The sequence below is a fragment of the Megalobrama amblycephala genome, linkage group LG12, assembly GCF_018812025.1.
Source record: "Megalobrama amblycephala isolate DHTTF-2021 linkage group LG12, ASM1881202v1, whole genome shotgun sequence".
In the NCBI taxonomy this organism is placed as follows: domain Eukaryota; kingdom Metazoa; phylum Chordata; class Actinopteri; order Cypriniformes; family Xenocyprididae; genus Megalobrama; species Megalobrama amblycephala.
The window spans coordinates 13471527-13484786 of NC_063055.1; the positions used below are offsets into that span (position 1 = coordinate 13471527).

The 13260-nt window shown below is 37.7% G+C and overlaps 1 protein-coding gene across 1 annotated transcript; it reads left to right on the top strand.

Annotated features, from left to right (window-relative positions):
* The first annotated feature begins 674 nt into the window (after positions 1–674).
* rexo1 (REX1, RNA exonuclease 1 homolog) lies at positions 675–11653 on the top strand. Its single transcript, XM_048208869.1, has 16 exons — positions 675–1026; positions 1498–3227; positions 3405–3512; positions 4188–4404; positions 4493–4641; positions 4721–4858; positions 4948–5068; positions 5698–5823; positions 6891–7028; positions 7430–7543; positions 7673–7746; positions 8015–8125; positions 8300–8415; positions 8498–8636; positions 9381–9501; positions 10420–11653. Exons 1-16 carry the CDS (start codon positions 840–842, stop codon positions 10506–10508), a joined length of 3678 nt encoding a protein of 1225 aa, XP_048064826.1. The 5' UTR covers positions 675–839; the 3' UTR covers positions 10509–11653.
* Positions 11654–13260: the final 1607 nt, after the last annotated feature.

The window sequence follows — 13260 nt, forward strand, 5'->3', positions numbered from 1 at the left end:
TGGGGCCACAGCTTTGTCTGGTTACTTTTTAAGTTTGCTTTAGAGACTGACTTGTTTAAGCTGGGCAGGTTGGGACTTTTTGCAACGTTTTGCAATGGACTCAGGATGTCTGTAACCTTTATACATGTCAACTGAATGGTGTATTTATAATTGGTCATTTGTAGAGCGCCTGGACTATGCAATTGTCATTTTCTTGTGTAATGACTTGTACAGACTGTACGGGATCCACAATTTTAATTTCAAAGTGCATCGGTTAACTTATTTGTAATTGTTTTCCAGGTTGTTACGGACAGAAGAGGCTCTAGTGGGAAAGAATAAAGTGCAGACTACTTTTCACTTGTAAAATAAAGCTATTTTGTGTGTTGTCAGTTATTATAAATAAAATGCTCAATGTATGCACTCCTCTACACTCACCTGACCTATAAAATCGGATTAAAATTCTGTCACACCTATAAACCTTCAGTAACACACGCCACGCCACTTAAATCACAAAGAAACAGGTCACTCGCGTAAAAAAATAAGGCTCAATGATAAAGCCTAAAACCGCTTTTAACGTGTTTTAAGACAAACTCATCGAGTAACTACTCGACTCCAAACACCAAACGAATGCAGTACGCTAATTCCGACAGGCAGGTGATCCGGGCAACTATATTACGTAAAATACGCGACGCTCGCTGGGGTCCTCGCGTTCGTTTGTCGCTCATAAAATATGGCGTCGTAGGAAGTCTGTTGTTGTCCGAAAGAAAGTGGCAACATACGGATATGCAAATAACCACGCATGTAGTGTCAAAAACATACCAGTTAAAAGGCAGATAAAGTGAAAGTGGTTATGAACCGCAATGTTGAGATCTACGGGGTTCTTTCGTGGGATTGACTGCCCGTTTTATTGTGAGAATAACAATGGGAAAGCCGGTGCAGATGGGTGCAGCAGACCCTACTGTCACTTCAGACACAGCAAACAAAGACGAGCCGCCTCTGGGATATACGACATCAAAAAGACTAAAGCGCATTCCGCGAGTCCAAACGGTGAATTAAAATGTCTTTGTGGCCTCAGGTTTTCTTTTGTTCATATAGTATTTTGGTTCATGTACCTTTAAATGGATAGAAGCTTTCTGCTGTGGAACAAAGAAACAAAAACAGCCACAGCATTCAACTGTGGATCTGTCCTGACATATGTCAGGCAGTCCAATTTATGTATTAATAGTAAATACTTTTTATAGCTTGGTACAAATGCTTTTACTGTTGTCAGTAACCTTTTATCCCTCAAATATAGGAAGTAACTGGGAAATGTGTTTTTGTTGTATGAAATTTAGTTTGCAGTGTGTTAAGTTAGTTTGAAATTAGTGCAATATGTATTTTTTACATTTATTTTTTTTAATTAAATTATTTATATTATGTGTATATATGTGTGTTTGTGTGTGTAGGGTGTGTCATATAGTGTTAAGATTCTGTGATTGATTTCTCACTGTATTTCATTTTAATCTTGTGACTTTACAGATCAAGGATATGATCCATTCAGTCCAGAGGTTGTGAGACCGGAAAAGCATTATAATGGGGAGCCACCATCGGCGGGTCAGGGTGTGGACCTGGGCACCATGGAGTTGGAGCTGGTCAATCGGGCCATTGAGGCTGTTCGCAGTGAGATGGAAAGGGAAAAGAAGAAGCTTTCTCGGATTGGAGATCAGGAATATGAGCCCACCACGAGCTCTGTTAAGAGACCAAAGCCCTCTGCATCATCCCATCAGGGATATGATCCTGGGAGCTATCAGATGGGCCAAGCAAGTGAATACACCCCGTCCCCCCGCTCCAGCAAATACACTTTGGACTCAGAGAACAGCAGTAGCAACGCCAGCGCAATGGAGTATGTGCCCACCGCTGTCTCCAAAAAAAGCATTAAAAAGGTGTTACCTCCCCCACCGTCCCGTGTCAAGTGTAAATACACTCTGGATAATTCCAAACCAACAACGGACATGGAGTATGACCCGCTGTCGAACTATTCGGCTAAGCCGACTCTTAAAGAACAGAGAACTTTGTGTTCAGAGGGAGAAGGGAGAAAGAGATTTTACCCTGAAAAACAAGGGAAAGATGAGGAATATGTTCCAACGGTGAAAAAACCAAGGTCGTCGCCACCTAAGGCAGATGTGCCGAAGTACACTCTAAGTTTCTCTGAATCTGACGAGGAAAGTTCCGGAACAGAATATCGGCCAACGTCCCTAAGCCGCCTGCAGCGCAAGGGGATCAACATCGGCTTGAAACAGGAACGAGAGTCGGGTTTGATGGGACAACAAAAAAAGCAGGTGTCTAAAATAGACGATAGCTTCTCACATAGCGAATCTGATGATGTGGAGTCCCAGGATGTGGACAGGACAAACAAAAAGATAGATAAAAAGATATCTGTGAGTCAGTTGAAAAATATTAAATCTAATAAGCCAAAAAAAGAGGAGAAGGACTCCAATAAGAAGAGTTCAAAAGAAAGGCTGGAAAGTTCAAGCGTCAACAAGACGTCAAAAAATTCAAGTAAAAAAGACAAAAACCAAAGTAAGACTGTGGATGGAAGCAGTAAGTCCAAGGAAAAGGTGCGGAAAGACGGAACTGAGTCAAAGAGTAATGATGAAAAGAACAAGAAGATAGTTAAGATAAAGAGTGAACACAGCCAAAGGGAAAAAGAGAGAGGAAGTGGCAACATCAAGAAACCCAAAACAGACAAACCTATAAAAAACGATAAGGTGCCATCCAAATTCAAAGACCAAAAGAATGGAAAACTTGAGAGCAGTGCAAAGGAGAAGGACAAAAAGAAAAGCAGCCATGGGAGCGGCAGTACCAACAGCAGTAGCACTAAAGATAAAAGTAAAAAAGGCAGCTCGATCCGTGATCACAAACAGGCAAGAGAGACCAAACAGAGGAATCTGAGCCACGTGGATTTGTTCGGTGCTGAGAGTGCAGAAGAGGATGATGAGGAAGACGAGAGGATAGTGAGGAAGTCTGCTTCTGCTTTTAAACGGGGAAGCCTCATTAATAATAAGAGGAAAACCTCCGAAGATGCGTCATCGTCAGAGGATGATTCTGAAGTGGATAATGATGATGGTGGTGATGGTGATGAAGCAGTGGACTACTCCTGTCTGCAGGATGAGATGGAGTATGACTCGGACCCTATGGAGGAGTGTCTGCGCATATTTAATGAATCCAAAGAGGTCAAGATGGAAGACAAAGGGAGACAAGCTAAGCAGGTACCACAAGGAGTTTTTTTTCTTTATTTCTCTAGTTCTGATAATCATTTCAATCATTTTAATTACTCTAAAATGCTTTTATGGGGTTATGGGGTTGTTTTGCTGGTGGTGGAATTTTCTGGGTTTTCTGTTGCAACTGACAGTTTCAGTTTCACTTTCATGTGTGTGTGTTTTTAGCCTTCAAGGGAACAGGAGGAGGAGGAGGATGAAGAAACGGAAAGCACTTTAACTACTCTCTTTCCTGGTCAGAAGAAGAGGGTGTCACATTTTAAAGCTCAAGGAAAGGCAAGTGTTGGAAATGTTATTGGTTTCCTGCTCTTCATATTTGCATATTAGCTGTAAATGGACTATAAGCAAGTCGAGACAGGATCTGTAGCATTTTCTAAACTGATTATTGACCATACTATTCACAAATTCGAGCTCAGTAAGATTTTTTTAGAAGAAGAAATTAATACTTTTATTCAGCAAGGACTCATTAAACTGATCAAAAGAGACAGTAAAGACAATTATAATGTCCCCAATTACCTGGCACAAAAATATCATTGAGATATTTTAACAGATCAATTTACACAAAATACAACTAATAAAACTTAAAATACCATAACTTAAATGAATAACATTAATATAATGAGCCAAAAATGAGCTATAGCGTGTTGTCACACACTTTTACATGTTTACTTGTCATTACTCTATTGAGATTCTCTGTTTTGAAAACACCTGAGTTGTTGTAATGGAAAAAATGTAGGCAAGGTAGTGTCACTACTTTTAGATTGTTACTCCCCAACACTGCGTTTCGGTGCCTAAATAACATCAAAACGCAAATTAGATTAAGAAGTCGGGGGGAAACGCAAGTTCAACTAAATAGGGTTCAAAACATATATTATTAAATGATTAGAGAGTTGATTAGAGAATTTGAAGTTGACCAGTTTAATAATTGCTTCAATAATTCTCTTCATTCAGTCAGAGGCGTCGCTGAACACTGTGCCGATGACACAGCGGAGGATGACGGCGCAGGAGATCTGTTACCAGCGCATGCAGAAGGCCCAGCAGCAGGCAGCACAGCTGGCTGCCGCAGTAAAGACTGCGTCTGCATCGACCAACCCAATACTGGGGGTCCCTGGAGAAAAACGACGGGTGGCACACCGGCCAACTGCCTCCCTGCCCTCCTCAAAGCCTGGTATGCAGGGGTCCTACATTTAATCAGTTACAGCAGGATTAAGTGTTAGGCACCTTTCTCATTGAGTGTTTTTTTTATTTTTTATTAGGACTAGCTAATGCCAGCAGTCAGGTGTTGTCACCCACCAGGGTGGCGGTAAATCAGCTTTCAGTCAAAGCTCAAACGTCGGCAGGCATCCTGTCAAAGACCACATCCACTGCAATGCAGAAGAGAGTGGCTCATACCCCTACTCTGAAGGTAATGTCGCCTATAACAGTCCAATAACAGTGTTTTTGCATGCCCCCAATAAACACTCTTTCTTTTCTGCTCATCACAGAGCTCTGCCATGAAGCGTCCTGTCATTCCTGCTGAATTTGGGGCCAAGGTGCCCACAAATGTCCGTCAGCGTTACCTTAACATATTCATTGATGAGTGCCTGAAGCTCTCTTCCTCTGAACAGGAAGCCTTTCAGATGGTATGACATCCAATAATTCCATTTCAGTTAATGTCAACTCCATTATATATGATTGATGTGTATATTGTGGATGCCTTCTTTGCTCCCAGGCTCTGGAGGAAGAGAAGGTGGTGTATGACAGGAGCAGCAGTAAGAACATCTATCTGAATGTAGCTGTGAACACGCTGAAGAAGCTCCGCAGCAAGAGCACACCTACGTCCCCTGCCCTCAGTGCGTCTAACACACACACGCAGATTAGTACTCCTGTTATACTGTTATTTCTTTTGTATTTATTTATTTTTAGTAGACATTCATCTAAAGTGGCAGAAGTGTCTTTCTCAAGAGAATAACAGTAGTTACTGTCTGCTTTTTTGGGTCTTGATCTTTGATCTTTTATTAAACTCTAATTGATCATGAAAGAGTCCAAAAGTTTGAGACCAGATTGAAAATCTGGGATTTATGAATCTAATTTATACCTGTAAATAAGAAACACTTTAGGATTTTGAGTAAATTAAAACTAAGAAATGTTATGATATAAAATAAATTTTAAAAAGTAACATTCTGCATTATTAGGTATTAGTGACACTAATTAAATAAGCAAATTTGTGGAGTTCATACAGCTTAAGTGCTGTTGTCAGATTTACATACCAAATATGAAGACATTCTAAAATTAATATAACATTTTTTTGCACTCAAATTGCTATGCTTATAATATAATTTGTTGCACAATTTTTAAATAAAATGTTAAATGTATTTCTATTATAAATCAAATGTATTTTTTATAATAAGAATATATAATATTTATCTAGTATTATTTATGAATTTGTTAATGAATATTTCTTTTGCTGTTTGTTCCACAGAGACCCCGGCTGTATCTGTGAATAGAAAGGCTCAATCCCATGAAGGAGTACTTGGTGGACGGCTTGCTGCCACAACCAGCTACACAATCAACCGCTCCGGCAAACAGCAGGATGTGGATCTTAAAGGTACCTCACGTCCACTTTAGTTTCATTTATACACTATTATAGTGTTTATTCATATTTTTATTCGATTTAATTGCTATTTAGCTTTATTTTTATTTCAGGTGTAATTTTAGTCATTTTAGTACTTTAACTATTTACATTTCAATTAGTTACTTTAGGCTTTCTAAGGTTAAGTTTTTCTTATATCAGCTTTATTACAATTAAAGGTCCCGTTCTTCGTGATCCCATGTTTCAAACTTTAGTTAGTGTGTAATGTTGTTGTTAGAGTATAAATAAAATCTGTAAAATTTTAAAGCTCAAAGTTCAATGCCAAGCCAGATATTTTATTTAACAGAAGTCGCCTACATCGAACGGCCAGTTTGGACTACATCCCTCTACTTCCTTCTTTAATGACGTCACTAAAACAGTTTTTTGACTAACCTCCGCCCACAGGAATACACAAGAGTTGCGTTTGTAGAGTGTTTGTCGCCATGTCGTCGAAACGCTGTTATTTTCATCCCGCAGTCCAATCACCGGGTCTGATTCCGGCTCAAATTGATAGGGTAAAATTAAAGACATGTTTTCAATAACACTGAGCGCGTGCATCTCCATGTTATGGTAAGAGGCGTGACTTTTCCGGGCACGGTGCGCTCAGAGCTGTCGAATCACAACACAGGAACCGCTGGCACAATCAGAACTCGTTACGTATTTCTGAAGGAGGGACTTCATAGAACAAGGAAGTCATCAGCCCGTTTTTATGACAGTGGAAACAGCGGTATACAGATAAGTAAATTATGTGAAAAATACTGTGTTTTTTTACACGCGAAACATGAACACATGTTATATTGCACACTATAAACACAATCAAAGCTTCAAAAAAACACGAAAAACGGGACCTTTAAAATAAATATTTTTAACAGTGTTAGTTTCAGTTACCAATAACAACAGAAAGTGGTAGACACTTTCAGTTCCAATCTCACTCACCCATGTCTAGGTGATTTTCATATCGTTGTACAGTCTGAATGATATTTATAGGGTATTTCCAGAGGCAAATCAATTTACAGGTGTTTGTGCATCATGCTGGTTTTCAGGTGCCATTCTCTATAAAAAACTGAAAAAGTATGCAATGACTGAAGAACAGCTGCAAGAGCATGGCTACCCCAGACCTCACCCTGAGATGTCGGGTCACGCTGTCGTCCATAACCTTCCAGAAAAGAAAAGCAATGACCGTAAGTTTTATTTTTATGGATTTTGACCATTTCTTTGATGCTGACTGGTCACATTACACCCTATAACTCAGAGCCAAACCACTAGATGGCATTACACTCAAACTTTTATCACCCCATTAGCCAGTACAGTTTTTCGTTTCATGTACACAATGCATCACTTTTTATTATGACATGACTATAACGAAGTTGATAGTTCAGGGGAAAAAAAGGCAGGACTTACGGGGCAACGTAAACTTTAATCACAAATTAAACAAACAAAGTGAAAGTAAAGTGGCAGCCCCTCACGGATGACTTAAAATGCTTCTCACTACAATGACATTGAATTATATTTGAAAATATCTTCCCTTCCCATAACATTTGCAATTTTGATTTTGATTAATTGCCCTGTATGTATTCCTCAGCTTTTTCCAAAATCTGTAGTCGATGTGGTGCCGAGTACAAGATAAACGCTAATGGCAGCTGTGTGCGTAAGGAGGAGTGCAGTCACCACTGGGGAAGATTACGCAGAAACAGAGGTGGGTATGTGTACGTATGAGACGTGGGATGAGATTCTACAATGGCGGTGCAGCTGCTTCATGTATTTTTAGTGCATATTTAGTGTATTTGTCACACCTAACACTGACATTTTTGTGTGTCTTGCATAGTTCCAGGAGGTTGGGAGACCCTTTACAGCTGCTGCTCTGGTGCGGTTGGTTCTCCTGGATGTGAAGTGTGTAAAGTAGGTCTCATCTTGGGTCATCTTCTCCAACAAACTTTTCTACAATCTAAAATAAGATATTTTTGTTCGGGTACATAAGATAAAAAAGGTCGTACACACTACGTTAAGGCATCTAGAAGGCTTTTGCTAGTTGAATCCACTGGTTGAAGCAGGCAAAGCTTTTAAGAAGGTGTTTAGAGTAAGTATCATACTGAAAAGCATGTTAAGTAATGCGTATAAGTCTCTGAAGGATTAGAATAACTGTTTTTGCTTTTCTATTTTTCTTCAGCAACATGTACAAGATGGCCGCAAAGAGTCCTTGGATGGTTTTGTGAAGACTTTTAGCAAACCGTTGCCAGTAGATGGAAATGCAGGTGTCTACGCCTTGGACTGTGAGATGGTGAGAATAACAGTTATTCAAATGCACCCACACTTATTTTAGGTGGAAATAAAAAGCCTCATGAAGGAAACAGGATGCAGTTGTGGGCTAAAGTGTATATTTTTATAAAGCTGATATTACAAGCAGCTTTAAACCTTTATTTAATCTGACTAAATGCTACATCTTGTTTTATAGTGCTACACAAAGCAAGGTTTGGAGCTGACCAGAGTGACCGTCATTAACTCTGACCTCAAAGTTGTGTATGACACATTTGTCAAGCCAGGGAGCAAAGTGGTGGATTACAACACACGGTAGGAATTGTGTAAAAGAGATTTGCCATTCATTTGCCTTTCAGTTTTTCATTTCAATTACACCTGTGTCTGTTATGTCCAGGTTTTCAGGTGTGACACAGGATGATCTGGAGAACACCACCATCACCCTGAGAGATGTGCAGGCGGTGCTGCTGAGCATGTTCAGTGCCGAGTCCATTCTAATTGGACACAGTCTTGAGAGTGACCTGTTTGCGCTTAAGGTTCACACAAACACTATTTGTACTATCTTTATAATGATCCAAATCCTGGTGTGCTGCCTACCTAGATAGCATTTTTAGGAATTTTAAGAGTGCTTGTGATAAAAAGTCTGCTCCAAACAGCAATTTTATAGGATGCCTAAATATTCCAAGCAGGCAGTAGTATATGAGGTATTGGATATAACCTTCATGATTAAATGATTATATACACACACTACCGTCAGAAAATAGAGATTTTTTTTGTTTTTAAAAGAAATACTCATTATAATATTTTTGTGAAAACTGTGATACATTTTTTTCAGGATTCTTTGATGAATGGAAACTTTAATGAACAATATTTATTTGAAATAGAAATCTTTTACAACATTAAATGTCTTTACTGTCACTTTTGATTATTTTAATGCGTCCTTGCTGAATAAAAGTAATTATTCCTTTTTTCCCTTCTTTTTTTTTTTTTAACTAATCCCAAACTTGTATCACGGCTTCCACAAAAACATTAAGCAGCAAAAACAGTTTTTATCATTAATAATAAAAAGAAATGTTTCTTGAGCAGCAAATCAGCATATTAGTATGATTTCTGAAGGATCATGTGCCTCTGAAGACTGGAGTAATGATGCTGAAAATTCAGCTTTACCATCACAGGAATAAATTGCATTACAACTATATTAAAATAGAAAACAGTGCCATTTTTTGTCTTTTAATGAATATTTATTAACATAATGGTGCTATCTGTTCTCTGTTTACTAGCTTATTCACAGTGTAGTCGTGGACACCGCTATTGTGTTTCCTCACCGCCTGGGTCTGCCTTACAAACGTGCCCTGCGCAACCTTATGGCCGACTACCTCAAACGCATCATACAGGACAGTGGTGAGGATGTTAATCTGCACTAATCTGCATCATCAGTATCAGCTTTCTTGGGTCAAACCCACCAAAATATTAACAGGATATATTTCACCCCCCAAAAAAGTCAAATTGTATTATGCATTAAGAAAATTAGGCTTATTTTTAATGGCCGTTATGATTTTTTTTTTTTAACATTGTGATACTGTCATTATTATTGTCCCATTACTCTCTGGGCACCAGTGTTATTTTAATATCATTGAGATACTAATATAGTTTTTTTTTTAATATTTTGAATTAGTTTTTATATTTTCTGTTTTAATTTTTATTAATTTTAAGTTTAGTTTTTATTAATTTTTATTTCAGTTTTAGTTATTTTAGTACATCAAGTTAAACTAAATGAAAATGATAAATCGCTGAAATAAAATAATTTACGTTTTTGTATTTTATTTAATTCAGATAACATTTATTTTATGTCAAGCAACAGATTTTTTTATATAGTTTTATTTTCGGTTAACTATAATAACCCTGCTGGACACTATATATAATAATGTATTTTTATTTTTTTTATTGAGCATAAATTAAATTCAGTACTACCATGATATCACAATGAATAAATACTTTACACATTGAAATTAAATATCATTACATTACTAAGAATTTGGAATTCTTAATTGTGCTTAAAATGGGCTTAATTTTCTATCAGCAAAATATACTTTCATGTTTTGTTTTGTTTTTAATCTGGCCTGGATATGAGATTCGCCTTCCGTTTTATTTAGCTGTTTAAGGAATGTTTCATAATAATACTGTTATCAAACCCACGTGTCTTTTCTTGGTTGATCTAAGATTTGAAGAAAGTTTTTAGTTTGATAATAACACGCAACACATATAAAGGCTCTAAATAACACCCTCTGGACTGTATGTGTGTTTCCTGTCTCTTTACAGTGGGGGGGCATGACTCCAGTGAGGATGCCCGGGCCTGCATGGAACTCATGATCTGGAAGATCAAAGAGGATGCCAAGGTGAAGAGATGACCTCTGACCCTGCCAGTTCTCTCTCACCATGTTATGACCTGGAATGATCTTTGAAGAACAGAGTGTCATAGAGGAAGAGTCACTGAAACTCTTCATAATGGGCCGTGCGTCACATGGGTTGGATAAACTCCGTCAGAGTAAATGCTGCAGTTTGAATGATGGGGAATGAAAGAGAAGGACTTTCACAAAGGGGAGGAGACCTGTGGGAATAACGTGACAGATTGCAAAGCCCAGACCTCCATGGCTCCTAGCAACTAGAGCTAGTGCCCTATCAAACAAGCAATCCTAATTCACACCATGCTAAAACAGACCTAGTTATGGCTGTAATTATCACAAGAAGTGGACATGGATTGGGCTGGGGTGATTGGGGTAATTGACCTTTTGATGAGTTAAAGTATTCCCTATGTATTTTTTTTCCCCAGCAGTATTTTTAAGTTTTCAAGAACCCTAGCCCTCCCAAATCATGAGTTTTGATGGTGTTTTAATGTTCACTTTAGGTGATGTGGCTCCAGGTGTCGTTCCTGGAAGGTCTGTGTTGCACTCTAAGTATATAGTTGTATATTAAATCCACAATTATACTTGAAACCATGTTTTTCAGCACTGACGTGATGTCACTTCCTCTAGTAATAATGTATAGCAATCCACACACACTGAAAATCGCTTTCTGTGTAGCTGCAAATATGTAAAACAAAAATTTTCCTGACATTTGTCTTATAAGCCAGACTCAGTATTATTATCTGTACTCAAATTAGTACAATTTATTTACACATTCAAATTTGTTAGTGATTTGTTCACGTAATTCATGAGCTGACGGGACAATTTGAAAAAAAAAAAAAAAAAAAAAACTGTTTATTTTGATTTACTTGTTAGTTTAATTTGTATTAGGTCATTTAATCTATAAAATGAAGTACTTTATAAATTGACACACTAAATGTCATGTCATTTGTGCAGGCCTGCCACTTTAAACACATCAAGATATAAAAATGCATAACTTTCAATAATTGTCAAAACTAAAGATGGCTGTACAGTGTTTTGGAATGTTATTAAATGAGTTCACATTAATGCCATGAGCTGTAAATAAGTTGTATCTAAGCTGTTTTTGTAGTTGTTTAGTTTTCTATTAAAAGCTATAAATTTTATTTTAAAAAAAAATGGTTACTCCTACCTTAGCATTCATATATTACATAATATAAAGAGTTTATATACTACCACTAACAAATACACTACCATTCAAAAGTTTATGGTCAGCAAGATTTTGTTTTTAAATTAGTACTTTTCAAATTCAGCATATTAGAATGATTTCTGAAGGATCATGTGACACTGAGGACTGAAGTAATGATGCTGAAAATTCATCACCAGAATAAATCACATTTAATAAATAAATATATATTTTTTTTTTGTATGCAGTAATATTCCACAATATTACTGCTTTACTGTATTTTTATCACATAAATGCATCCTTGGTGCACACAAGAGACTTCTTTCATAAACATAAAAAAATCTTACCGACCCCAAATTTTTGAACATTATTATATATTCACTGTTCAGTGGACAGTCTGTGAGAAGTGTGTGTCCAAGTGAATTTCTAAACACATGCGGATGTCAAGCTTTTGACTGAGAATATTCTCTGACCCTTTATCCTAACCTGTCTGTTCCACTTCACCATCTTCCTCCAGTTATTTGTATGTCTGTATATGAGACCTTTTCCAGCAGGTGCCTGGCTAAGAACTCTTTCTTCAGCAGCTGTTTTCTCGGACAACAAAATGACACAAAGAGCCTGTGGAGGCATAGAGAGGAGGTCTATTGTATCCCGCTCACCCCAGGCCCATGTGTTTACCCTGGGCCCCAGCCATCTCATGTCACAGTCCCGGACCCCAGGTATTAAAAACTACGGCAGGATCAATATCTCGCACAATGTCCGGGTGGCCAGGAAGGGGGGTGGCTCTCACTGTGTTTACTGAGTGATTTAAAGATTTGAGCATGTGCAGTGAAACAGCTTAAAGTCTTCTTCATTATCAAGTTCGATCAGTAGCTCTTCTGATCACCTTTGACTGCTGGGAGTCACCCGAGAGAGTTGGGACGCTCATGGGCAAACTGTAGTGCTTTTACCACTTGGTTTGATATTTAATATACAATAACATTCATCAGTTTTTATATAATGAGATCAGTTTATAAATTCGTGCATTTTGTGAGCAACACTAAGCAAGATAGGTAAACCAGTAACAACCTCCGACCTGAAAGAATGGTTTATGCTAATCGCATATCATAGGTCATTGGCTCATTGTACAATCTTGTCACCTAATTAGGCGCTTGATCCTCCAATTATTCCCAATATTGATCCATTAGCCAGACTCATGCCATGGTTTAAGAGTTTTTGTTTAAATTTGGGTCCACAGAGACTCAAAAAAGCTTTCACTTGAGTGTCTCTGCTCTGCTTTGTATGAGATTAATCTGTTCAATTACTTTTGTTACTCAACACTTTATTTCAAAACAGGGTAGTTTGTTTTTTATGTTCGTTGGGTTCATGCTGGTAAAGCATAAAACAGATTTTATGGGTTGTTTAGTTAAGGGCTCAAACAAATTTTGCAAATGTTATTGTAGGGTTTGTTTTATTTGGCTACATATGCAATTTAATTTGTGCTGAAAGATCACTGAATCATTCACTATCTACTTGTTAAACTGCTGTTTTAGTTTTTGAATTTGCATGCAACATGGCTGTTTGTCTTGTGTTGTTGAGCTGTTTGGATTAAAT

Bases quoted from the DNA above. Each gene is read 5' to 3' on its own strand.
- rexo1 (XM_048208869.1), top strand. From the start codon at position 840: ATGTTGAGATCTACGGGGTTCTTTCGTGGGATTGACTGCCCGTTTTAT. The intron at 1,027-1,497 runs GTGAATTAAAAT...GTGACTTTACAG, and splicing joins GCATTCCGCGAGTCCAAACG to ATCAAGGATATGATCCATTC. The intron at 9,502-10,419 runs GTGAGGATGTTA...GTCTCTTTACAG, and splicing joins ACGCATCATACAGGACAGTG to TGGGGGGGCATGACTCCAGT.